The sequence below is a fragment of the Musa acuminata genome, chromosome BXJ1-3, assembly GCF_036884655.1.
Source record: "Musa acuminata AAA Group cultivar baxijiao chromosome BXJ1-3, Cavendish_Baxijiao_AAA, whole genome shotgun sequence".
Taxonomy (NCBI): domain Eukaryota; kingdom Viridiplantae; phylum Streptophyta; class Magnoliopsida; order Zingiberales; family Musaceae; genus Musa; species Musa acuminata.
The window spans coordinates 45,666,493-45,693,370 of NC_088329.1; the positions used below are offsets into that span (position 1 = coordinate 45,666,493).

The following is a 26,878-nucleotide window of genomic DNA, read 5'->3' on the forward strand; positions in this document are numbered from 1 at the left end:
TACCTGCCTTGCTTCTCTACCATGAAGAAAATATGGCTACATTTTTCTCTCCATGGAGAGGTTCATCAGCCACAACGAAACAAAAGGTCCGTACTCTGGTCCTGTAGAATGGTAACATGAGAACACCATTGGCACATAATTTACATGTCTCGACTATTAACCCTCTTGACAAAAATAGATCTGAGAGGTATTTATTCTTTGGATGTGGATAGTTATTAGGATGCATCATAAGACTATCATGGGGTGAACGTGGATCAGATTGACAGGAAGGCATGCCCAGGCAGTGCAAGTCTGCAGCTGGAGAGAGAGAGAGAGAGAGAGAGACTGGGCCAGGCCCGTTAGATTGCCAACAAGAGCCCAATAGCTGCCACCATGACTACTACTTTCAATACTTTGCAGAGCTGATGGAATGACTTGATGTATAGGAAGCATGTGGACTTTACGATGTTGGAATCCACCGCAGCAGCATTATTGCCCGTGGAACCCATAAAGGAAGAGAGTCTGCACCTATGTATGACCTACGTGTGTGAGCTTTTATTAAGCTAGACCATTGGGCTATGCACCCTTCACCCCTAACCTACACGCAGAGAGACTTACATGCCTCTTCTTCGTACTCGATCACTAAGTTAATTACGGGCTTTTAAAGATTATTTATACGTGTTGACACTGAAAGTATTATCTGATTCCCATTTTGTTTTGATGATCAGCACATGCATCCTCTCGGAGACATGACGGTATGTTCTTGGATGACATGATCAGCCTTTCTAACAAAAGGGTGTCGATAAATGGGCTCATTTACATGTTTCGTATGTTCTCAAAAGCATCACTGTCATGTCAAGACGCTAGTCACGGGTTTGAGTCTTTCTTAAAATGAAGTGTACCGGAGACATTTTGTCCAAATGAGAAGCTAAGAAACAATTATACAAAGTAAAACAAAAGCAACCCTCGAATGGATGCCGGTCAGAAAGCGGAGGGCACTCAGTACGCAAAACGCGGAAAGATAGGATAACAGTGCACTCCATAACTCCTCTCTCTCTCTCTCTCTCTCTCTCTCTCTCTCTCTGTTCTTACTGTTTGTTGCTTTCAATATTAAAAACACACACACACACACACAGCAGGAAGATATGAAGCAAAATTAACGCCTCTGCTTTTGCTTTTCCAGCAATAAAATAGTGTGAATGGAGCCAAAAACAAAACAAAGGGAACCAGCGATAAAAGCGGAGGGAGTGGTAAACGGCCCACTGAGAGAGTGTGTGACTGTGTCCTTGGAAGAGGGAAAGGGGGGAAGAACTCGCTCGCCTCCTGTTCCTGAGTCGGAGATGGCTCGCTCTGCCACTCAACGCGCTTGGCTTCCTCCTCTCGGCGCCCTCCTCCTCCTCCTCCTCTTCGCTCGGCGTGCTGCAGCTGCACTAGAAGATGGTACGCCTCCTTAGCCTTCCGCTACATCGGGCCTTCTTTCTTGGGGTTTCCGTTAAGGAACATCTCCTGCCTCTTGCATTTTTAGAGAAGCATTTGTGAGATCGCTATGTCTTATGCTGCTCTTTGATGCTGTTAGTTTCTTTTACGAACAATCTGTGCTCTGGAGTTGCTTCTTCTTTCTCCTAGACTCTGCTGAGCCGGGAAGCAGCCTCTTCTCAGGATTCCTTTAGAGTCAGTCATTAGAAGAAAAAGATGATAACAGTGACTCCCGGAGAAGGAAAGCTCGAAAACGACCATGGCAGCGAAAGGAGACGCCTCTCCTAAACCCTACTCCCGACTGCTTCATCCACATGGAAGTAGTTTGCGTGTCGTAATCGATCAGAGTCCCCGTAGAAATCCACAGCGCGGCGTCCACGGTGAAAGGTGCTCGGCATCCTAAGATCGCTGAGGTCGAGAGTTAGAACTAAACTATATGGGTCCTACTTAATCAGATCGATTGTCTACAACGTGTTAGAACTAAACTAGTCATCAGGTCAGGTCAGATTGCTTTCAGAAGACTATGTTGACGCCCCAACAAATATTTTAGATAGCTCTTTCTCTTCCTACCTTCCGTCGCTATCATCCCATTTAGTACAGAAATCATAGCAGTGCTCTTTTCCTTTTGCCTCTCGCTTTACCGTACCTTTGATGCTAAATCAATTCGGGTGTTGCGTTGTCTCGCGCGTGTGTTACGCCAACTTATTACCTTCATGTGCATTCATTATTAGATTGGGACCGCGTGATCCCACGGAATTATGTGGAGTAATAATATCACTAGATCAACACCCTACCAAACAAAATACTCTTACAAGATTTTGATGGTGAGATGAATCGATTCACTGTGCGGGAGTGGGAAGCACTCACGGCGGTCGCGTGAGAAATGGGGGGCCCAATCGCCCATGTGCTGGCACAGGTCTACCTTACCTGCTTGTTTTATCTTGGTTGCCTATTGACCCGAGGTTTGGGTTGGAACTACGAGCACCGTGAAAAGGGGAAGGGATCAGACGCCGACGGAGATGGAGCAGCAGCCTTTGGCTGCCCCTTCCTGTCACAAACGTTGGACCTGCTTCCGATGCCCTCTTTCACGGCCATAGTTGCTCGTGTCTATAAACCTGTGCCCTTGAGTGTTTGTTTTTGCTTGCTTTTACTCATCTCGATGGGAATAATGACGCTGTGATCACTCGTACTGTAGGTTTGGTTAACAACGGGGCCTTCGAGACGGTGCCAGCAGGCGGGGCCTCCGGTAGCGGCCTGGGGGAAGGAGTCGCTTCCCTGCCCGGGTGGACCATCAATGGCACGGTGGAGCTGGTGGAGTCTGGGCAAAAGCAAGGTGGCATGATACTTATAGTCCCCGAAGGTAACAGAGCTACAGTGCCCCTGGTTTCTTTTGCCCGGTCTCATCTCTGCTTTTAGTGTTTTCCCTGAACAGTGCTCCAAATCCTTTTTCCCTATGACACCGGTCCACACCCTTTCTCGAGTTCCTAAAGCATCCATCTTTTCCCATGGCCGTCACTCTTTATTAGCTTAAGTTCCACTTCTCATGCGAGAACATTATACGGATAAGGACATGCATGCCAATAGAATCATCTGGTCATACACGGCACCAAGCGGGATCACGTTCCTCGTCGAGTTGAGTTCTTAATTGAACCTGAGGATTTCCTTTCAGCGCTGACACACTGTCAGTCGTGTTAGAGAATCCTGTCTCTGTTTCACAAGCTTGCGGTCTACGAAATTATTATTGGAATGACCAGTGAATGAGGTGACTGTGGAGTGGACAATGTGGACGCAGGGGTGCACGCGGTGCGGCTGGGGAACGACGCGGAAATATCGCAGGAGCTGCAGCTGGAGAAGGGGTCGACGTACGCGGTGACGTTCAGCGCGGCGCGGACGTGCGCGCAGCTGGAGTCGCTGAACGTGTCGGTGTGGCCGGCGACGCAGACGGTGGACCTGCAGACGCTCTACAGCGTCGAGGGGTGGGACGCCTACGCCTGGGCGTTCCAGGCGCAGGCCGAGGACGGGGCGGTGTCGAAGCTCAGCTTCAAGAACCCGGGCATGGAGGACGATCCCACCTGCGGCCCCATCATCGACAACATCGCCATCAAGAAACTCTTCACTCCCGATCGACCCGAAGGTGCTGTATGATCCGATTCCCCTGCTTCCTTCTGCACGCCTCTGTATGCGCCTAGATGGGTGATCGTGCTTTGGTCACGACGTTGCAGACAACGCCGTCGTGAATGGCGACTTCGAGGAAGGCCCATGGATGTTCCCCAATGCGAGCCTCGGGGTCCTCCTCCCCACGAACCTCGACGAGGAGACGTCCGCCCTCTCCGGCTGGATGGTTGAGTCCAACCGCGCCGTGCGCTACGTCGACTCCTACCACTTCGACGTCCCCCAGGGAAAGCGCGCCATCGAGCTGTTATCCGGCAAGGAAGGGATCATCTCCCAGATGGTGGAGACCACCCCTGAAAAGCAGTACAACCTTACCTTCACGGTAGGGGCCGCCGGCGACTCGTGCCAGACGCCTCTGGCGGTGATGGCCTTCGCCGGGGACCAGGCGCAGAACTTCCACTACTCGCCCACGGGCAACGCCACCCACCAGCCGGCCAACATCACCTTCACGGCGCGGGCCGAGCGGACGCGCATCGCCTTCTACAGCGTGTACTACAACACGAGGAGCGACGATCGGAGTTCGCTCTGCGGGCCGGTGGTCGACGAGGTGAGGGTGTGGGGGATCTCCGGATCGCCGGCCGTGAAGTCCAGTTGGATTGCGTCTCTCCTAGGTCTGGTCGTGGCAGTCATTATGGTTGTGGCCTGAAGCCCAAAGGCTCTCCTGCCATGTGTTTGAGGTAATTACTACGTTTTCGTGTGCGATGCTGCGAGGTTATCTGAAGGTGACGTCTTTGGAGGTAGCACAAAGGGCACAAGTTTGCAACCTGCTTCTTAGTTTTGCTTTTACTGATGATAGTCTTATTATGGATAGTATGAAGGTCTGGAGAAACCATTTCTTCCAACTGTAATGTCATTATATATTTGCAGCCATTATAATATGAAATGGTTTTGTTCGTGGAAGCTTGTCACGAACCTGGGCATCGATGGAGTCCTGTGTTCATAAATTGGACCTTCATAACTCCATGGCAACAGAGCACAGGGTAATCCCATATCTGTTGGACCATTTGATTGGTTGTTTCTACCAGGCTGCCTGAATCATGTGATATGTCTAATGTGTCTATTTAGATGAAGGATAACACGGGACATGTAGAGCTCCACTTTGGTTGAAGTCCTACTAAACTATACATCTAATGTTGTACAATGAGTAAGTAATACACTCATGAACTACAGCATACCACATTACAAACCATGAGCTCCTACGTGAATCTTTTTCTTCTCTGTAGTTCTCTCTCTCTCTCTGTTAATCTTTTAGCTTTTGATCATGTCTTCGGATTCGAGCAGCTCTCTTGATGGATGTGAGAAGAGTATATCGAGTCAAGCAAGCCTGGCGAGATAAAATAGATGAGAGAAACGATCTGTCCGTTGATCCTGGTGATCATCGATCACGAAGCACAGATGATCGTCCCATTGGACAACGCACGGCCCGGGAGGGTTCACCGATGTTGCCAAATGGGCCGGGCCTAAACTCTCAACAACCTGAACCGATTTAATATCATCCGGTTCAACTCTTTCTGTTAGTTTATTGGATCCTTCGTGGAGCCAATCCGATACCACCACATTCGATCGCCAGCCACTGTACATGGAATGCCTCAGGGGCGGGTCCATTTGGCTGGGCCCCACCTCACCGATCGCTTCATATCACCGTCCGATGTGACGGCGTACCGTGATGCTCCGTTCCGTTTCTACCTCGGTGTTCACAAAGCAAGCGCGGCCTCCCCACGAGATCACCACCAACTGCTCCTGCTTTGGCTTTTGCGATCCTTATCCTCGGTGTCATCTTGAATCTTTTAGCCTTATCAGCTCACTACTCCCTTCAGATCTCCGTACACCATAATTGTAGTTGCAGATCCGAGAGCGATCTCTCGACACCCACCGGAAAAGTCTGCCTCCCAATCGCCCCTTGCCAACTCTCACTTCCTCCAACTCTTGTCTCAGGCAATGGCCACTGCTCTCTGAGACCCTTATCCACGCACTCCCAAGAACCATCAGCTCTCCTCACCATGGATGACAAGATAGATATCTCAAACAAGTTGTCTCACAATCATATCCTTTCCACAGAGTCTCTCTCTCTCTCTCTCTCTCTCTCTGGTGGCCAAGCTGCGCGCCACTTGCATGAGAGGGTCTACGTCGAAAAGATTTGCCTTGAACACCTGTAGCTCACCAACCAAGGTGGGCGTTAGAATTGCAACTTGCTCTGAGTTGGTCGGCTTCGTACCTCCACAAGAAGATTCCGCACTATTGACCGATAGGAGTCGTAACACCTCCGAGATCATGGAGTTTACAGCCGCATGATCCGGAAGATGTACTGGGATCTAAAAGCTGGGCATTGCATGTACTTTATCCGAGCATGATATAAAGAAGAGATAAATGTAACGAGCAACTTGTCTTACTTGTACTCTAATTAATTTGGCTGGTCTTTGGTAGATATTTATCATAATTTGATTCTGATATCTTTAAACTGTTGCTGTGATTATGCCTCACATGCGGTAACAACATGTCGGCTGATGACATGGTGTTACCGCATGTTATGAATCTGTCATTTTGCATGCACTATGATGCAAAATGACGGATTCCTTAACTCGACATAATCACATTCAGCCACTCTCGTGCGGCCACTTTCTTGCAGATTATCGCTGTCTGGTATGCTCAGCAGATGAACACAATAGTTCAATGCAGTTTATGTTAATTGGAAGAACCTCATTATTGTATGCGGCGATGCTGGGTCCACTCTACAGCAAATTATTGCTCTCATAATCCCACCAAATGCAGTGTACTAATATCAGAGCCATCAAAATTCACTTTCGGGGAAAAAGAATGGAGATAAAATGAAGGAAAGGTGTGGGGAAAAACTAATCTCCTACGCTAAAAGAGCAGCAGAAGTTCTAACAGATAGAGCTGGAAAGGACACGTACAGATCGTCCATGGCATTGACCACATCTTCCGACGTCCCCCCAAGCCATACTGCAGCAGCAACGCATGCATGCACCTTATCTTCTCTTTTTCTCCCCCTCCAGGTGGGGGTTTCGTTCACTTTTATTTGCTGTGTTGTCGTTTGGACCGAGTTTCCATGATTCAACCCGCATTCGATCATGCATCCATTGAAGCGAAGCACCGATGTCGTTTTTGTGACAGATTCATGCACGCTTCTGAACTGGAGCATCGATCCTTTCCTTCCGCTGTGCTGCTTCTGGTATGGATAAGATTACGATCCTGTGGCATTAAGTCAAAGGGCTCAGTTAGTCCCTGCACCACGTACTGAGCTGGGACATGCATGCACGTCCTACTAGTAATGTTATTTTGGTCAGCTCACGCAGATCTCCTCCTCGTGAAAGGACACGAAGTCTTCTAATTTTCCCTTTAAAAGGAAAAAAGAAATCCTAAATGTTTTTGGTATGGTGACGATTACATCTCATGATGGTACCTTCATGCTCGTCATCTGTGTACGTACTGCTCGACTGGTTCTAAACAAACCGATGTTCCATTGCCACTCTCATCGTAGACATTGCACGAAGCATCTCGATGGCTGGGATATAGCCCATTAATCGAGCTCCAAAACCTATCCCATTTCAAGTTGATACGAACAGAAACTTTATTCGAGTAATGTTATTAGCAATCCATCATGATTTTATGACCAACAAATAGGCCGGACAAAGATCCATCCCAAGCATATGTATCTGCATACACAGCAAAAACAACAGCATGCGGTCAGCCAATAGAAAGAATGTGTCGGTATTACTGTTTGGATCTCCTCTGGCCGAAAAAGCATGAAATTGACAGAAATAAGGCAGGAATATTAGTGTTTGGCTTTCCTACTTACCGAAGGAGAGAGATGTGAGGTCCATGCGTCAGATATTCTCTGAGAGAGACACTAATCCAGAGATGGGAATTCCTGGGACACGCATCTGAAGTACTCTTCAGGTCTTACAGTGGGCGGAAGAAGCACCCGACGCTGGGGGCAGACGGACGTCTACCTCACCGACAGCAGGTGAATTTGTTCTTGAGAAGTTCCTTGGTTAACCGAGAGAAAACATTCTCTCTCGCTCTCTCTAAATCCAGGGGCTAAAGCAGTAGTTTTTTGGTTGCTGAGTTTTGATGACCAGTCGGGTGCCCAAAATAACTTTGGACAAGAAAACGATCTCGTCCTACTTTCCACCTTATAAATTATTGATTTGCTCATATATGCTCCCACAACAGTGACGATCGATGCATTTGAAACCTGAGTCTTTTGCTAAGCAAATATGTATATATATATAGAGAGAGAGAGACACACACATACCTTTCAGAACCTAAAATCTGCCGTACTTGTCCTTATATATAATCTCCATCAGTTGGATATAATCGAGAGTTGAATTCCAGTCGAATTAATTTGCTTTATTTAAAAGCTTTTTATGATGATAAAAATATTAAAATCCTTTTAGGTCATTTTTATCTATATTTTGGATGGATACAGAGGTTTATAGGCAAACATCAGCATATAAGTGACTGCGTCGACTCCTGTGAAGTTGCTGGGGACCTTTGAACCCGTCGCTCTTCGTTTTAGCATTCAATATCCGAGCATTGATCGTCCGAACACAGCACTGTTCACATCTGCTATCCATCACCTAAATCGTCTGATGTTTATTATCCATCTCCTCCATTAATTGTGAAGCCTTCGTCAAGAGGCCAATCTAATTCTGTCGACCTTCCATCGTCTGCATGGGAGAAACGCCGACTCCAAAGGCCCCTACGCATAGTGGTCGGTCAATCCCCCACGAATATTGTCCAGAGCTTGTTCTGGTCAATCATATTGGCGTTGACCACTTGAGCTGTGGTCTGTGAGGCTCGAACGAGGATGTCCATGTAACTCATTGTATGGGTCACATTTGGGCCGACGTGGTCGACTCAGGTCTTCACAGGAGATGAGAATTGGACGAGCCACATTCGCCGACGCATATACTTCGCATGGTGGGCGAAGAAAACGATCGGGAATCCGATTCTGGTCGAGCTCGCCACAGATCCGCCGCTCGTAGCACATCGCCTTTTGGATGCAAAAGCGCATCACCACGTGTACGCGTGGGATCGTTCACTCGGTAGGATGAACTTATTGGATCTAAAACGCGTGTTTAATACCCGAGATGCCAGATCGGATTCGGGTCCATTGACCACCCAGACTCGTGGTTACACCCACCACCCTTGATTTGGATCAATCAATCGATCGATCAATCTGGTACTTGTATCAATCACCATGTTTTTTTAGGTGGCCTCGTGTCTATATAAAGGGGCTACGAAGCCCACCGCCTCACATGCAACTCTACTACACGGCGGTCCCCTTGGAACTCCATCCCCTCTCTGTTCTGCTCTGTTTCCCTGCGACCATGGTCGTCTTGTCCAACCCAGGACTGGATCAAATCTCGCTCCTTAGATCGCCGAAAGTTATCGCCTGCTCGCCATGCGTTCCCGTCATCGACCTCTCGAAGCCCGACGCTGCAGCGTCCGTCGTCGAGGCCTGCGAAGAGTTTGGGTTCCTCAAGGTCACCGACCACGGGATTCCCGTGGAGCTCATGCAGAGACTGGAGGCGGAGGCTGTGAAGTTCTTCTCCCTGTCTCCGGTGGAGAAGGAGAGGTCTGGGCCGCCCGATCCTTTTGGTTATGGAAACAGAAAGATCGGCGCTAATGGCGACATCGGGTGGTTGGAGTACCTTCTCTTCGCCGTCGCCTCCAAGCCATTGTCTTACACGTTCATGGACTTTCTTCGAGAGCCCGCCGCATGCTCTTTTAGGTAGGGGACTCTAGCTGCATTGCTTGCGAATGAATTCCCATAGGTGTTTGCACCTTTGTATCTTCCTCCCTCGTCTACATAGGTTAGCATATGGTTGGTGGCGGAAACTGATTTCTTACGCTTCCTGTTTGGTTGGTGGAATACGTTGCAGCTCTGCTTTGAAGGAATACCTGGCAGCCGTCAGGAAGTTGGCTTCCAAGGTGCTTGAACTGATGGCGGAAGGGTTAGATATCGAGCCCAGAGACGTCATCAGTAGGCTTGTCATGGATGAGAACAGTGACGGAATCTTTAGGCTCAACCACTATCCTCCATGCCCGGTGCTCCGAGGTTACAATTACGGCTTGACCGGCTTTGGAGAGCACACAGATCCACAGGTCATATCTGTTTTGAGATCAAACAATAGCACCGGCTTGCAGATATCACTCAAGGACGGGAGCTGGGTCTCCGTTCCTCCGGACGAAGAGTCCTTCTTCATCAACGTCGGTGATTCCTTGCAGGTGACCACTCAAACATTCCTCCTTTGTGTTTGGACTGATTTGCTTCATCTTAGTATCAAGAAACCCATCCCTTTACACCATGAACAAGCCTATCTGTCTGGTAGAAAGCGAATAGTGCTATGTCAGTGCTCTGTATCTTTTACGAAGAACTTGCATCGTCTTTTACACCAAGAACAGTGCTCCAGTGCTTCTCTGATGTCGTTATATACTTCATCATCTTACTGTTATAGCTACTTGTCATGATTTAACCCAGGTAGATGAATTTAATTTTTGTATCCACGGGCTTCCTTCTGCAACTAAGCGTGCGGTACATGATTTTTTGGCATGGCTGGTGGATGTAGGTTCTGACAAATGGGAGATTCAGGAGCGTGAAGCATAGGGTGGTGGCCAGTGGCTGGGAGTCCAGGGTCTCCATGATCTACTTCTTTGGGCCACCCTTAGCAGAGAAGATTGCTCCATTGCCACAGCTGATGGGAGAGGGGGAGCACAGCCTGTACAAGGAGTTCACATGGGATGAGTACAAGAAGGCTGCCTACAAATCAAGGCTGGCTGATAACAGGCTTGGGCTGTTCGAGAAGCGAGAGGTCGCTGATGACCAAAGACTATAGACCTCACTGTTTCTGGGGGGCGGGGGGGAGGGAATTATCCCGTGTTCTCTAACCAAAAATGGTAACCAAAGAAGGCTTCTTCCTCGTCTGTAACCCTTTCACCACCACCTTTTCTCTGCTCTGTTTTGGTGCACTGTCTTTGCTTCGTGTAGTCATGTACAAATCACCTTCCATCACCATGAAGAACACGAATGTTAAAAGGGTCATCTTGAAGCTTTGCCTTCCGCCATATCTTTCTACAGCCTCGATCTGCTGTCACTGTTTGAGATAGTCCTCTACAAGTACTGCTACAGCGGTGCAAGTCTTAGTTTCTGAAATCCCATCCAGATACTGGTACATCATCCGGACTGGGCTCGAAATTTTCTCAATATCTTTACGTATCTCTGCTGGAGATCACATGGCAGTGATAAGTTAGGACTTAAAAAATAGCGTCCGGGAGATTTTTGGCCCACAGGTTATTGAACTGCATGAATGCATGGGAGTAATACCTTACGTTTTCTGAGGAACTTCATACTCTAAATTATCCCATGCAACTTACCGCTGATGATGAGAAGTATAAAGTGTCGAATATATGGTATTCGAAAGGGAATCAAAGTGAACATTCTTTCGTCGCATCACTTTCCATCGATCAAAGTCTATTCCTCAGTACTTGTACTGTTCTATTGGCAAATACAGCCAGACGTATTCTTCACTTGACACTCGAGTTGTGATATGGGTATTGTATCTCGCAAAAGGAGTATGAATTTGTCAGGCACAAACGAAGAACCCTATGTCTGAAAGTACATGTTCCAGCACAAAACCTTATCATCGTTCTCCTTATACATTATTATGTTTGCTGGTTTGTTCTTTGTTACTTTGATGTCATTTATTGGGTTCGTTTGCCTCTGACTTACTGTATCCGAAGCCGGTCCTTCCCAGAAATAACAATACTATTTCCTGATGATAATGACCATACATCTACGTCATAAGAAAAAGAAGCCAACAATTGTTTTCTCGACTCTTTGAATGCTGTTGGTGATCATTCAACAGACTGTAGACACGATGATAGATCATCTGTGCAAAGAAGAAAAGAAGGGTTTTCGTTTTGGCATTTATGTATGGGATAGCGGAGATCTAGTCGGTCAAAGAGCCTTAATTTACTGTCAGTGCGTGAAGTGTCTCAACGATGGCGATAAAGGGAAAGCAATTAATGTTACTGTGGCAGTGAGAAAGGTTTTGTGCGTTCGTCGTGTCACTTAAACGTTCCCTTTTTGTCTCATGCAATCGACCAGCCGTGAGCCAAAATGTACATGATGCGCATCTAATTAAGATGAGTTCGGCGAATATATATATACATATATATATATATATCCCTTGGTCTTATCTATCCAATCCAAGTACGTCCTTTGTGTTGCCAACCCGGTCTCCTTCCTCCCGTTACCATCTTAAAAGCTAGTCCTTGTCACTGACTCGCTGAATCCTTCTGCAATATGTGGTTCGACGACACAAGTGGTGGAGAACCACGAGTACTCCATCGTAGGCGACGATAACTCCTGCATGTGATGGGCATGTACTCCCGAAGAACGCCATTAAGAGCTCTGTGATCAGCAGGGAAGAGCTTAGCCCGGTGGCGAATCCCAAGAGCCTGGGATTCTCTCCGCTTCCACCATCAATTAGAACTTCATCCACTTCCCACGTTCTGCAGACATTTATTGATGAGATATGAAACGATGACACCCTCCAACTGGTAGTTTAGGATTAATGAAGTAGATGGGAGTGAATCCAGAAAGCTCGAGATGTGGAAACCCAGCAGCAGAGAAGCAAGGCGGCCATCGTCGAGAGGAGCGAGAGTTATACATATGGCAGCAGCTGCAGGAGGGGCCAGAGGTAGTAGAAGTTAGGTTTGGACACGGGGAAGCATGGGGTGTCAGAGGACCTCCTTGAGACCGTTGGCCACAACACAACCTTGGAGGGGTGCTGTTTCCGGTACATGGAATCAATGGCTCGCAGGGCCCATGGCACATGAGAGCTGCCCTCTGCGCGACCATGGAAGACACAGGCGCAGCTCTCGCTTAATTATCCATCCCCGGACCTGGAACTCACCCCTGAGCTCGCTGAAGCCCACGTGAACCTGCCACTGCACTCCCCCAGTGTGACTTGACCTCTGAGATCACCCAACTTTGATGCCCTTCCCATCCTCTCCTCCGCTGCTGCGTTTAGCTTTGTCGCCGACTGCTACTGCTGCATGCCGTGCAGCTGCTCCACGTACACTCGCTGACCTTTTTTACAGGATAATGTTTTGGTGTCCCTACCTCCCCCTCCCCCTTCCCCTTCCCCTTCCCCCCTCTCAAAAGCATTCCCTAAAGGACTCAAAGTCTTCTCCCCAAAACTTCCTCGCGTTCCGTGGCTCGTCCATTGGGCTTTTCGAGTTCCTTACGCGTAATGATAACGATAAGCATCGTTGAACTCGTAGCAGCATGTCAATTTATAATATGAATCGGACAGTAGGGGGCAAATATACAGTAGAAAAGGTTGCCATCGGAAGACAACTTAGGACTGCGCGACTCATTTCAGGCCGAGGCCCAGAGCCCATTTAGCTCAACTTATTTCATTGGCCCAAGTTGGATAAGACGACATTTGTGAATCCATTTCATATCACCTGTGTTCATACTATCCCACAAAGAATGATAAAGATAGCACGTGTCGGGTGCGTGAGAAAGAGAAAGATAGTGTTGTTTTAATTATGTGCATCGGTGTTTATTAATGAATTTAAGATTATTATTCACAAAATATTTCGGAGCATTCATTCATCGCTTAAGTTGGATTAAGATTTATTAATTGAATTTGGTCCTAATCGTCTAATTTCACTTTTCCGGATCGAAGGCAGTTTTTTTGCATGCGATCGCAGATAGCTGAGTGCGCGCGCCTTCTCATTCAAATTTGCTTTGAGATTTGCGCTAATACCGGAATATAAATAAATGTGAATGAATGGAGTGTGAGACGTTCCGCCCCTTCGTGAGGGCGAGGCGCGAGGAGACGGGAATCTCCCCGATCTCCTCCACCGCCAGCGACGATTGCTCTCTCCGGAGAGAGCCGTCTCCGAGGCGGACTGATGGGAGAGACGAGCCACCCCTCGCGAGGTGAAGTCGATCTTGACTCGATTCTGACTTCTTGATTCGTTTTTTTTGTTCTAGAAGCTCGGGGCCCGATTGGTTTCTCTTCGATTCTAGGGTTTCTCTGATCATGTGTCGGCGGTTCCTGCTGCTGTTTCCTTGATTTCTTGCTTGTGCCTCTCTGATCCCGTAAACCTTTTGGCCCATCTTGACTCGTTTCTGGCTTCTCGATTCTTTTTCTTCGATATACAAGCTCCATTTCCGATCGGTTTCTCTTCGTTTCCATGGTTTCTGTGGATATTGGTCAGTCCCTGATGTGTTTCCTTTAATTTCTTGCTTGTGTCTCTCTGATCCTGTAAAGCTTCTGGCCCATCTCAAAACGTTTCTGACTTCTCGATTCGTTTTCTTCGACATACAAGGTCTAGTTCCGATCGGTTTCTTTTCGATTTCCGGATTTCTTAATATTGATCTGGTTCTTGCTGTTCTCTTGATTTCTTGTGTCTCCCTGATCTCGTATACCTTTTTGGCTTTCCGTGACGGTTTCTTGTTCTGTTTTATTTGTTTAGGGATCACAATCTATTCTATCATCTGTGGTTCTTGATTCTATTCTTTGTTTGAGAAGCTCTAGTTTCGATCGGTTTTTCTTCGTCTCTATGGTTTCTGTGAACATTGATTAGTTCTTGCTGTTTTCTTGATCTGTTGCTCGTGTTTCTCCGATACCGAAACATTTTTTACTTGATGGTTTCTTGATTCTTTTTCTATTTGTTTTACGATCTCAATCTGCGGAAGGAGGAAGAGGACTCCAATTCTGGATCGAATCATTGCGCGAGTCGCGCCGACGGTTCCGTCACTGCCGATGGGGGCGTCAAATCCTCATCCGACCTGGCTGTTTATGAGCAGTTGGGGGCAACAGTTTGGTGGGTCTCTCATCCCTCCTGCCCTTCTTGTGTGTGTTGATATTGTTCGAGTCTGTTGCATTTCTTGGATCGTGGATCTTAGCGTTCGATGTATTCATTTGTTTCTTTCTTCCTATTGATGATCATAGGAGCAGAAGATTCAACCATGGGCAGGAGCTATTTCAGAGAGGGTTCAAGAAACACGGTAAGAAACACATCACCTGGCAGTAGTTTTATTTCCTGATTGCATAGATGTAGAAAAAGTTAACGATTACAGATATCAAACACCTAAATCCTTTTAATATTCAATAAATATTGCGAGGCAACTCATTTGTTGGTGACTTTTTCTTGAGTTCTTAGAGATCAAAAGTTTGTAGGGGTGAGCATTCATGTATCGACCATCAAAACCGACTTGAAAACAGACAAGAAATTAGCGGATTCAAGTTGAGCTTATAATGGTTTGGTTACATGGCGTGATTACTAACTATCGAATCGGCCATGATTGAGTCTAAGAAAGTTGATTTGATCGTGTCCAAATTAACCCAATGTATATTTGGGTAAATTATGTTGTTCCTACAAATGGGGTGAAAATGTAAATCACTCAATTATTAGGTTGATCTCGTGACAGGTGTGAGGTTTTTGACGGTTTAGGTATGTCACAAGTGTTCTATTCTGACCTTTTTGTCCCAACCCAACCTAACCTAACCTCTCTGCTAAATGAGTTAGATAACTCTGGTCTTAGCGGGTTGTTTTATATTTTAAATGAGTTAGATAACTCTGCTAAATGAGTTTCTGTGAGTTATATTTGAGTTTGTATTATGATACAATTACTCGATGAGTTTAGTTGGGTTTGAAAGTTCTTAGTCAATCATATACAACGCAACGAGAGACAAACCATACCCTATCCCCTTGCATCCTACAACTGAGCAAATAACTGATTTGGAATTTTGATTGAAGTACAAGGTTTTCTTTCGTATTAATTATCTTGTCCATGTAGTTGTTCGACAAGGGTAAGATGGACAAAGAACATGGATTTATCATGGTCGAGCCAAAGGTTGATGAGAGTATAATGAATGTGATAACTATATTTTGGCCAATATAGTTATTAGATCCAACATTTTAGCACGTAGGCCAAAGTTAGTAAGGTTCTTATTTTTTCTGTGGCTATTTGTGAAAAAGGAAGGATCACTTGAACAAAAGGTATTATTAGCTCATATCAAACCAAATATAAAAGAAGAAATCAAGACGGAAAAGAAAACCTTTATTGAATTTCTAAAAAGAAAATTTACAGAATCTTAATCTCTACAACTCTATCTAATCTTATTTGAAATCTTCTAAAATATATTTTAAGCTAAGAATTTTTTATCGCTAAAACTCTATTTTATCTCATTTAAAATATAAAAATATTAATTTATAATTTTTCAAAATATACTTTAACTTTTTAATGCTATTGTATATTTATAATATTAAAGATTTTAACTTAATATTTTAAATATTTTTATTGACACAATAGATTATATTGACCACCTTATCTAGATATCGTAGTTTATATGATTAGATAGGCTTGCTCTTGTTAACTAGGGCTTAAATATTTTTTACCGTGTGATTCTAAACTCACAAAGTCATGGGGAACTTGCCTTTTAAGTTTTAGCAATCTCTATGTAAACTTCAATAATCGAAACTGAGAATCTTAGAACTCAATGTCATCACGATTCTGCTGGACAGCATCGTTATGCTACATCCAGAATGATGCAGCATTGGTAATGAAAACATTGGTAGATAATGAAAACTCTAACCAGGGAATATTTTGGATGAGGCATTGAATCTGGAACCAAGTTTTAGAACTGAGTGTCATCAATTTTTTGTGAGACCATTGTTTCAACTTTAAATGCTTGTATTGTTTCGTGTCTGCATGCATGAAAATTCCAGACAGCTCAAAACCTTTTTTAGCACCTAAAACATGGAGTAGTTGGAAAGTTGAAACTTTAACTTTTTAATATATCCTTAGATGACTCGCAGTCCTTTTTTTTCTTATGAACACGTAAGCATGAAACTTGATTTATATTATTACATTCCTAACTAGGGATCTCCAGTGGAAACCTGCCGCGAAAGGGAAGCTGTGCATGCATGATGGCGGAGCTGTTGCTTTTGGCGTGGGCCGTGCGGGCGCTCAGGTGGATGTGAAGTCGACTAGAACGCTCGCTCCGAGTTCAAGGAGTTGATTGAATATGGATGCAATTAAAAAATAATTTTTTAATAAAAAATTAATATCATATTAATTAATTTGATATAATTATATAATTATATAATCGTTATTAATATTGTTTTTAACTTTTTCGTATTAATTAGTAACATTTTATCATTTGAATTCCAAAGTATTAATTAATAAAAATACCAAAAGTATTTGACAATAATTTTATTAAATTGATTATTATAATATTTTTAATTAAAAAAAAATAAAAAAGATTACTTCTAGTATAGAGCTTAACCAGGTAAAAAAATAAACAAACATTGCATTCCAAGTCCAGAGGAAGAGAAGAAGAATACAATGACCAATTCCCCATCCAGACTTGGCTTCTAACACCAGATTCGAGATTCGGGAGAAAAATAACCCAGCATGAATCGGTTATCATTTGAATTCCAAAAATATTTTCTTAGGAATGATTTGACAATCTATCATCATAAAAAAAGAAACAAAATCTATAATCGTACAAAAACATTTTGCACAGGAAATCCGCATGTCAATAAAATCAACTTTTCTACACAAACTTTTGTCTGATGAAATCTTCATACATTTTTTCTCATCCACTTTTCCTGCTAATACAGCATTCGAACATTCAACATCCAACCAGTATGCACAGGGACTATTTGACTTTCCTTCAAATTTAAATTTATCTTTTTTATATGAATTTGGTTGAACGTTTTACCGCTTCAAGGAAAATTAAATCTTGAAAAATTAAAGAAACAAGGATATGTAAACCGGTACAAGGAATACTATACACACAGTTGAGGTCCGGGAAACAAGTACTTGAAATGTACAGAGTCTTTTTGGTTCTTTAACTAGAGGGAGGCATAAGAGGCCCTAACCATGTCAAACCCAATAAAGCCATAAATTTAGAGAGATTTCACTAGCATATTGTGCTGTAGACAATACTATACTTGTACAGAGAACATAGGCAAAAGTGTTTATAATTTACCATGAACATGCAAAAGAACTCGCTGGCTACAAGGAATAGTTCATTATCCAAAATAAAAAGTTGCTTGGAAGGAACTAATCCAATAAAGTTCTCCAAAGTATAACAGAGCTTAAGGAACGTGAAGTGCGTGCAAGAATTTTGAATATCAACTAACCCATGTATGTGTCTTTCTTGGCATTCACAAATTTCTAAAAATAACGAATATGGGAGAGCAGACCGGAGATAACAGTAGGATGACAAGGACGCATACATGTTAAACCAAGCTGAGTAGAGAAATCTGAATATATAAAATAATTCAAAAATGTACTATCTGAGCATATATATATATATATATATATGTATATATATGTATATATATATATATATGTATATATGCATACATATATATATACATACATACATATATGTATATATACATACATATATATATATATATATACATATATATATATATATATATATATATATATATATATACATACATACATACATATATATATATATATATATATATATATATATATATATATATATATATATATATACATACATACATACATACATACAAATATGTAATTACCTTTGTCTTCCTTAAAGTGAACAACCAGTTTCCCGTTGAAGCTTTCAAGAGTGTAATGATCACTTTTGTGGGCTTAACTACCACCTTACATTTCTCAGGGACTATTTCCTTCTTTAATTTTGCTATGGCACATCAATAATTCTTTCCCTGAATATCATGAAATTTGATGTCCACATACATTGGACATCAGAACTCAGAAGAATTAGAACAATAAAGTAACAATGGTACAAAATCACGACAGAATTCTGAATAAGAAATATAACGACAAGGCTTCTTGACTGAAACACAAAAAGATAGCAATAAGATACAAACCTAACATATTGATTCACATTAATTCACCAATCATAATCCGTTTATTTGGTGAACGAAGCACAAGAAATAAGATTTCAATGGAAAAGAACAAGATAGCAATCTAAGGATGTCTGCAAGCATTTGAGGCTTGCTAATCCATAATGGCTAAAAAAGTGTTCTGACAGGACTAGAGAGTGGGGATCCCAATTCCTAAGGGAGTGAGTTATAACATGTCCATTTCGATGCATCTAAGCATTTTGTTAGCCCAAATACTTCACAAGATCAGATCTGCATGCTCCTAAAGAAGGCCACTAAAATTTTAATCTTCTGTAATCAAAGATCAATAATATGAGTTATTAGCCACGATCAATTATTTATTGTATTTCAATGCAATTCAGATGAGAATCATTTTAGTGTGTACTAAAATCATGTTCCATCTCGATTTAATTCCACATAAGTTAGCTAAGATTTAGAATGACTTATAAGAGTTCGATAAATATCTTATTGTTAACTTGATCTTAAGTATTTTGTGTCAATGGTTCAGACTTAATGAAATTAATAGATCATTTGGGCCAATTATCCCATCAGAACAGGTCATACCATGATAGGTGTTTTTAGTAGTATTCTTTAGATTGGTTCTAATGTTGTAATATGTTGCCTATTTTTATAGCTGACAAGGATCTGGATTACCAAACAAAGATGACAAAGGCTCGCATGAAATACAAAGATAATTTCTACAAGCGGCATTTAATTATTTGACCAAATAGAAATCGTCAGGTTTTCATTGTCTTCCTATTCTATTTCTCAAGTATACTCTCCTCTTCTTTCCCCTATGTTCTATTCATCCCCTTGGAGCAGTTAGGCCTTAATACAAGTCTACAATAGGTCAGGTCTGAGTTATATTTGTTTGGGGCCTTATTTTTCAAGAAATTTGTCATTCAATCGTGTCATCTGAGGCAATATATTCTTTCCGGTCAAGAACTCAAGATCAAAGGAGTAGAATTAGTAGGGTAACATTTATAGAAACATGCCTTGATCGTCTTCTCGTTGTCTTGATCACAGCTGAATGATCCAAGTGGGACGTAACTGTTCAAAGCAGTCGCTGCCACTGCCGCTGCACTAACCACAGACAACTGCATATTGATTACCGATTAAAGATAAAGTTTCACAAAAAAATCAACCGCTAATAACTGAAAACGGCAGTACGACGTCAGTGAATTTGGAAATAAATCTCGAAAGAGGGCCATATGTATGATCGATTTATCTTGATAATGGAACCAGGGAAAAACAATGCAAGATGATTGAGAAGCGTCGTTCCGCATAACGTCAAGAACAACAAGAATTGATTTAAGAAAGGAGGGGAATGCAACTGAAGCCCTAATGGTAAGTGATACGAAATAAATAAAGCTGTATGGTAAGATTAGTTCTGTATAACACTAAGAACGACGAGAATCGAAAGAAAAGGAGGAAGATGGATTAGAGATCAACCTATGATGATAGGAGGGAACAATGCACAATATCCAAGTCAGCGCAGTAAAACTACTACGCAGAAACCTAAGAACAACAAGAATCATAAGAAAAAAGGTGAGAAGAAAGACAATGCAGAATGACCAAAACGGCGTGGTAAATATAGTTCCGCAGAACGATAAGAACAGCAAGAATCAAAAGAAAAGGTGAACAAATGGGTTAGAGATCATCGATCACAAAGGAGGGTGTCAGGAGAAGAAAGACACTGCACAAAACCAAATCGGCGGGGAAAAACTAGTGCCGCAGAACGACAGGAACGGCAAGAATCAAAAGAGGAGAAAAAATGGGTTAGAGATCACCGATAACGAAAGGACGGAGTCAGGAGAAGACAGGCAATGCTCAACAACCAATTCGGCGTGGTAAAACTTGTATCGCAGAACGAAAAGAACAACAAGAACCGACAGAAAAGGAGAAAAAATGGGTTAGAGATCATCGATCACGGAAGGATAGAGTCAAGAGGAGACAGACAATGCTAAATAACCAAATAGGCATGGTAGACCTTGTTTCGCCGATAAGAACAACAAGAACCGACCGAAAAGCAGCGCAACAAACTGAAATGACGAGTAGACGGGAGTCAAGAACAAGAAAATATAACCCTGGGGAAAAAACCTAAAACCGATCGCCAAGAACGCTAAGACCAACAAGAATCGACGAAGAAAGAAACAGGGAAATCGATTGAAACCCCAACTCTAGGATGTCATCCGCGGTGGAAGAAGAACATGATGACCTCGGTTTCAAAGGTTACGGATCTCGGAGGCGAGGAGGGAGACGACGCGAGGCCTCTTGGCGATGCTCTCCACGTGCCGCAGTTGCTGCTCGTCCGCCATTCCCACTGCCTCTCTCTCTCTTTCTCTCTCTCTGTGGGGCGATCGAGAAACGAGCGGAACGGTTAAGCAGACGCAACAGAAAAGCGAACGACGGTTTTGGCTGTGATGAGTACGGGGATGGAAGGTTCTAGAAGTGAATAATGGAAGGACCCAGAAGAGGCCCGAAACTTCATAACGGAACGTTCCGGTATGCGGGTTTAGCGTGTTACGTTGTATTCGAGTGCTTTTCTAAAGACCGCTCCGTCCCCACACTACCCTAACAATGGAGTCGCCAAGCATCACTCGAAGCTCAATAATACCAAACGTTATAGAATAATTAGCAATATCAATACGTAGGTAGCTATTAATCTTAGCCTCTCTCTTCTACCGATAACTATCCATTACTCAAACTCATACCAAAGCTTATCTGGCTGCCTATTTTTTATTTGTACTTTGTTTTTTCTTGCTTTGATCATCTAAAATAGGTTGGTTTACTAACACACCCACGAATTTGGTTATTGATCTAAAATACTCCAAGTTGCCTAAATACTAACAATAAGTATCTATTTTCAATTTTATTATTTTCAATATTAATCAACAAGTATCCTAATTCATCTTAAATGAGTCGAATATGCATGATACTAAAAAAAAAAAAAAACTCATCTACTTAGAGAAGGCTAATTACAAAGTACCCCATGTACTTAGAATTTTATAATATGTTAATTTCTAAATTTAAAAAAATTATATTAAAATATTTATAATCATAAAAGTAAAATATTTAACTTCATTTATCCTAACATTATCGGTTTTATCGACGAAAAATATAACACGTGATAATACGTGTAGGAATGACACAAAAATGATAAAAAATAATTTTAATATCATAACTATATTTTTTCTTCTTAATTAATTATTGTGGTGGTGGCGAACGACAGCGCCACTGGGAGCTACAGATGGCTATTATAGTTGTAGCTGACAAGAACAACACAATGGTTGACGAGAATAATATTGGGATGTCCTTAGAGATAGGTCGGGTGGAGTTCTTGAATGTGGAGTTGAGAGAGACTTATATGGCTTGTTACGAGGGGAGGAGGAGAAAGAGAAGAGAGAGTAGTGCGTGAGAGGTAAGGCAAATGGAGAAGAGAAAGAGGATAATATAGATGTCAATGCTTTTCATCTATGTTCGTGTTGCTCAGCATCTGCATCGGCATCGCTCTGCATGTGCGATGACACCGACGCAGATGTAGAGCGTCAACATATGTGTCATCCTCTTCCTCTTCTCTTTGCTTTACCTTTCGTTGTCGCTCTCTCTCCTCCTCCCCCTTCTTCCCTCATTCCATAATTCCTCATCCTTCTTCCTCTTTTCGCCACTTTGTATTTGCATCGATGCCGACACGGATGTAGAGTGTCGACATCTACGTTATCCTCTTCCTCCTCTCCCTTTGTCTCACCTCTTTTTGTTACTCTTCCTCCTTTTTCAACTTTTCACCTCACAAGAAGTTGCAAGTCTCTCAACTCCACATCGGGACTCCACCTACCTTGTCTCTAAGGATAGTCTCACATCATTCTTGTCGATCACAACTACAACAGTCACTCGCGCCCCCCGACAACATTATCGTCTGCCACCATCATAATAAAATGTAATTAGGATGTTGAAATTATCATTTTATCCATTATTTTCATGTCATTCCTGCATGTACTATCTTCAGGAAACCAATGGTGTTATGATAAATAGAGTTAAATGTTTCATTCTCATAACTATAGAGATTCCAATATAAATTTGTTGAGTCTAACAATTCAGATGTTAAAGAGATATAACTACATGGGTAATAGTATTTTCGTTTTGTTATTACCATAACCTTTACTCATTAGCATTTTTTTTATTAGATTCAGATAATAAAATTTAAATATAACTTTAAATATATAATGACTATTTTATTTATTTTTATTTTTTTATAAACGATAAACGAAGAAGACATGACTCAAGCTCAAAATCTTTACGAGCTAAATTAACTAACACCTTCAAATTAATATGATTTTATACATTAGAGTGACGATGACGGACATGTGGCACCCCATGCGTTTGTTAGAAAATATACCATAATCAACAATAATTTACTATTAAATTTAATTATAGGACAATGATGGTCACTCTCGCTATGCCAAGTGACAGGGCAACTGAGCCTCCCACTCTTCGTGAGAGTCTTTGCCTTCGTCGGTCTCATCATCATAGATTATTTTTTATTGTCCAACCCCATCTAACTCTTCTCGATAACTGACACACTCATCAAATTACTTATCGTTGAAATGAAAAGGACGTTAAAATTATTTTTTTGTCAATTATTTTCGCACCGATCCACGTGTTGTATTTCCATATATGCAATAGTTGACGTTAAGGTAAATAAGATTATTTATTTTAATTTTAAAATTATAAAAATCTAAATATAAATTTTTTAAGTATAGAAACCATAAATATGTAATCAACACTTTAATAACCGTATAAGACATGAAATAGTAGACTTTTGTACAACATTCGATGTCTCAAGTTGCTCGAACATACTTTCTGGAGAAAGCTTCACGGGCTATATTTTCCAAAGCTAAATTATGTTTATGAAACAGTGATGTGATTTCACTTGAGAAAACAATCAAGTATTCTAATTACATATATATTAAGGTTAGCTTTGAAACCCAAACGATTGAAGCTTTTAATACAATCTCGCAGGTCAAATCAAGAGAGATATAATCGCATTGGTTCCCCTTTCTTTGTTCACGTCGTTCATGGAATCTGCATCAGTTATTGGGATAGATGCCTTCCATCAATCCCTATCCTTCCTTTTCTTCCCCTCCTCCCCGTCTCGAGTTTTCGCAAGGAAATGGATGGCTCCTCAGGAGAACACACCCGCCTCCTCTATCTACTTTCATTGGATCGAGTCTCGAATCACTTCCCATATGTAGCCGAGCGATAATGGCGGCCATCACTTCTTGCTTGTTTTGCTGCTCGTCTTCCCCGCCCCTACATAAAGACCGGGAAGAAGAGAGATGCAGTGACGTTACGTTCCTTCGATCGCACAGGAGGGGATCTGTGAGATGTCGACAACTATCGAGATGACGACTGTTGATATGGTGGAGAGCGCGAATGGCTCCGTCGACCAACCCGGCGGTCCCCCTCTGCCGCTAGCACCCCCGGAGTCAAACCTGGAGATAGAAGGCGAGGTAGAGGCGGAGGTGGAAGCGGAGGCAGCGCCGGAGGCGGAGGCGGAGGCGGAAGCGGAGGCAGCGCCGGAGGTGGAGGTGGAGGCGGAGGCGGGCGTCGAGCAGCTGCGGGAAATGGTCTTTAGGTTGAACCCTTTTGCTGAAGAGTTTGTGCCGGCGTCATTAAGAAATCCGCCGTTTCGGAAGGTAATTTTGACTCTGCATTTGATTTATTTTCTTAGCATTTTGATTTGATGGTCAATTATTGTGGTTTTTTATGTTGAAATTGACGATATATAAATTGTTATTTACCCTCACAACTCTCTATTCTAACAATAATAAAATCATCTACTCCAACAAAGAAGTCTCTTTTTTATATTTATTTTAATCATCTCATAAAGGATCTTCATTTTATTTTTGTTATATATATATATATATAATTTTATTCATCACTATATATATCTCTCTCTCTCTCTTACCATTTGTGAATCTCGCACCTCCAACATCTTTTCTCCTTTTTATCTATCTTCTTCTTCTATGAATACTCTATGTGCATTCGAATCTTAACGTATAGAAGATTAGCAAAGCTTGTGCTATTGTATCAACCCTTCTTGTTGACACCATGCAGAAGAGGACTACTGAAGCTGAAGAAAGGAGGATTTCGCTGAGGCCGGATGCCATCGGACGAACCATATTCGTGTCCGATGTCGGACGAGATGTGAGCTACATCATAATTTTTCTCTCACAGCTATTGAAACTTAGGATTTTATTTCTACTATCGAAACAACAGTTTTCCTAACCCTGTGGTATGTTGGAGTAATCAATTCACTTTGATTGGATGGGTCTACCACAGGTTACTGAAGAGCACATTGCTGGATTGTTCAGTATGTGTGGAAGGGTAAGTATTGGCCAAATATTTACGATGCAATAGTAACCCATCACATCATGTTTACGTCCCATCTGACGCTAGCGTTTGTTTCATGGTGAAGGTAATCGATTGCCGCATCTGTGGGGATCCCCATTCTGCACTTCGATTTGCACTGGTGGAGTTCGATAACGAGTGTAAGAAGAAAGTTGGATTGATCTCATCATCATCATCTCCGAATCTTTCTTTGTACTCTCTGTGCTTACGTCGAGTCTTTCCCATCCCACAGATGGTGCAAATGTAGCTCTCAATTTCGACGGGACGATTCTTGGATTTCATCCACTCGCGATCTCGCACTCGAAGACTGCTATCACGCCTGTCAATCCTTCGTTGCTGCCTCAGGTGATCGTACTGATTCTTCGTGTTATCTACGTATTTTTCATGTTAAAATCGTACTGAAGCTGCGAGCGAATGCAGTCTGCTCCTGAAAGGGCAAGGTGTATGAGGACGGTGTATGTCAATAATATCGATAGCCAGGTGAGTTGGAAACTATATGTTACGTCTTTCTCTATCTCGTCTCTTACCACTTGCTTTGACTCGACATCAGGTTACACCGGCAGAAATAACGGATTTATTCGTGACATACTGTGGCGAGGTCAGTGGATTAACCTCACTTGTGTTTTGATCATCCATAATTCAGTAAGATGCTGATGATAATGATGATGATGTTGCAAACTTGTGGATCGTTCCTGTACAGGTCTCTCGTATGAAGCTTCTGAAGGATCATGCCAATTCATCCAACATGGCGTTCGTTGAATTCGTTAGCGTATGGATGATGATGCGCTATCTTTTTTATGTCCGCATTGATGATAGATAGATATATTGATTGATTGATGGATGATGATGATAATATTCTAAAGCAAAAATGGTCGATGGCAGGTGGAGAGTGCCGGCAAAGCTCTTTCTTGCAGCGGAATGGTACTCGGAGATTCTCCCATCAGGTATATACTACATGTTATTCTGTCGTTTAACAGAGCCAACAAAGTGGAGACACTAAGTGACTGTATTCTCAGGGTCAGTCCTTCGAAGACTCCGATGTGGCGGTAGCGGACCCGTGGACCTGCTCGCGCTTGTTCATTTATTCTACCATTATTATTAGTACCCCATCTCGTGTAATTTGTACCTGACCTATAGTTTCTTCCTGAGCTTTCACGTTTGGACCTGACTTGTTCGTCTGCTGTTGTTTTGTTTCTTCTCTCATTGTGTCGTAATTAAGTGGAGAAATGACAACTCGGGTCTTCTTATGTATGAAAAACCCGTGGTAAATTAGGAAATGGGAATATAAGAAGAATTAAAACAGAATTTTGGATTCATCCGATGGACGACATCACCTATAAAACATAGCATGAAGATTACTTCTTTTAATCTCCTATCTTCCTTATTAGTTGCGCCCCCGCATGGCAGGAGATGCAAAGCCTTAGGTATCATGCATGACTCTCTCTCTCTCTCTCTCTCTCTCTTGTCCAAATCTATAATTGCCTTGTGCTGGAAAGGGGAGCAAGAAGAGAAAGTGGTAGTAGATATAGAAAGAGTATTATTACTAAAGCAGGAGAATGAATGCCCTTCATATGACTTTCCAAGCATTAGAATTGCAGAGAGGAAGCTTGAGCGAGAAAATGATGGCGTCATGATACCTTCCTTCTTTTGGAGAGGAAAGGAGTATCTGATGCACTCATCTCAACATTTAACAAAGTCATCTATTGAGTAGAAATTGTTCTTCACATGGGCAAAATTACAAGTTTAGGAAACTCTCCTATGTGCCTGTTTTGGTATGTTACAAGTTCACTGTAACATCAAAGAGTTTGGAGTCGATATACGCATCATTAGACATACTAGAGATGAAGATAAAAGGAACAACAATTAGCACAAGATTCCCGAGTTT

The 26,878-nt window shown here is 42.6% G+C and overlaps 3 protein-coding genes, 1 long non-coding RNA gene and 1 pseudogene across 6 annotated transcripts; 4 read left to right on the plus strand and 1 right to left on the minus strand.

Annotated features, from left to right (window-relative positions):
• Positions 1-1,197: 1,197 nt before the first annotated feature.
• On the plus strand, positions 1,198-4,522 carry LOC103979736 (protein BIIDXI). Of its 3 annotated transcripts, none has more exons than XM_009395922.3 (4): positions 1,198-1,419; positions 2,651-2,815; positions 3,248-3,589; positions 3,678-4,522. In XM_009395922.3, the coding sequence occupies exons 1-4, from the start codon at positions 1,320-1,322 to the stop codon at positions 4,271-4,273; spliced, it is 1,203 nt and encodes a 400-aa protein (XP_009394197.3). In that variant the 5' UTR covers positions 1,198-1,319; the 3' UTR covers positions 4,274-4,522. The 3 variants fall into 3 exon arrangements, with proteins under 3 accessions (XP_009394197.3, XP_065002107.1, XP_065002103.1); XM_065146035.1 differs by lacking the exon at positions 1,198-1,419 and adding an exon at positions 2,544-2,560; XM_065146031.1 differs by lacking the exon at positions 1,198-1,419 and adding an exon at positions 2,558-2,572.
• A 4,407-nt stretch (positions 4,523-8,929) lies between these two features.
• LOC135638348 (gibberellin 2-beta-dioxygenase 3-like) lies at positions 8,930-10,547 on the plus strand. The gene is made up of 3 exons (XM_065151453.1): positions 8,930-9,385; positions 9,537-9,882; positions 10,224-10,547. The coding sequence occupies exons 1-3, from the start codon at positions 8,982-8,984 to the stop codon at positions 10,488-10,490; spliced, it is 1,017 nt and encodes a 338-aa protein (XP_065007525.1). The 5' UTR covers positions 8,930-8,981; the 3' UTR covers positions 10,491-10,547.
• A 2,932-nt stretch (positions 10,548-13,479) lies between these two features.
• On the plus strand, positions 13,480-16,700 carry LOC108952324 (uncharacterized). Its single transcript, XR_010496596.1, has 4 exons — positions 13,480-13,609; positions 14,372-14,499; positions 14,628-14,683; positions 16,562-16,700. It is a non-coding gene; the product is annotated as an uncharacterized LOC108952324 (long non-coding RNA).
• A 1,124-nt stretch (positions 16,701-17,824) lies between these two features.
• On the minus strand, positions 17,825-20,977 carry LOC103980044 (uncharacterized; annotated as a pseudogene).
• Positions 20,978-23,822: 2,845 nt separating this feature from the next.
• Positions 23,823-26,158, plus strand: LOC103980043 (polyadenylate-binding protein-interacting protein 11-like). Its single transcript, XM_065151470.1, has 10 exons — positions 23,823-24,278; positions 24,700-24,789; positions 24,925-24,969; positions 25,061-25,133; positions 25,226-25,338; positions 25,414-25,473; positions 25,544-25,591; positions 25,694-25,762; positions 25,876-25,937; positions 26,010-26,158. Exons 1-10 carry the CDS (start codon positions 23,967-23,969, stop codon positions 26,041-26,043), a joined length of 906 nt encoding a protein of 301 aa, XP_065007542.1. The 5' UTR covers positions 23,823-23,966; the 3' UTR covers positions 26,044-26,158.
• Positions 26,159-26,878: the final 720 nt, after the last annotated feature.

Bases quoted from the DNA above. Each gene is read 5' to 3' on its own strand.
- LOC103979736 (XM_009395922.3), top strand. From the start codon at position 1,320: ATGGCTCGCTCTGCCACTCAACGCGCTTGGCTTCCTCCTCTCGGCGCC. The intron at 1,420-2,650 runs GTACGCCTCCTT...CTCGTACTGTAG, and splicing joins TGCAGCTGCACTAGAAGATG to GTTTGGTTAACAACGGGGCC. The intron at 2,816-3,247 runs GTAACAGAGCTA...ATGTGGACGCAG, and splicing joins GATACTTATAGTCCCCGAAG to GGGTGCACGCGGTGCGGCTG.
- LOC135638348 (XM_065151453.1), top strand. From the start codon at position 8,982: ATGGTCGTCTTGTCCAACCCAGGACTGGATCAAATCTCGCTCCTTAGA. The intron at 9,386-9,536 runs GTAGGGGACTCT...AATACGTTGCAG, and splicing joins CCCGCCGCATGCTCTTTTAG to CTCTGCTTTGAAGGAATACC. The intron at 9,883-10,223 runs GTGACCACTCAA...TGGTGGATGTAG, and splicing joins ACGTCGGTGATTCCTTGCAG to GTTCTGACAAATGGGAGATT.
- LOC103980043 (XM_065151470.1), top strand. From the start codon at position 23,967: ATGTCGACAACTATCGAGATGACGACTGTTGATATGGTGGAGAGCGCG. The intron at 24,279-24,699 runs GTAATTTTGACT...GACACCATGCAG, and splicing joins GAAATCCGCCGTTTCGGAAG to AAGAGGACTACTGAAGCTGA. The intron at 25,763-25,875 runs GTATGGATGATG...GGTCGATGGCAG, and splicing joins CGTTCGTTGAATTCGTTAGC to GTGGAGAGTGCCGGCAAAGC.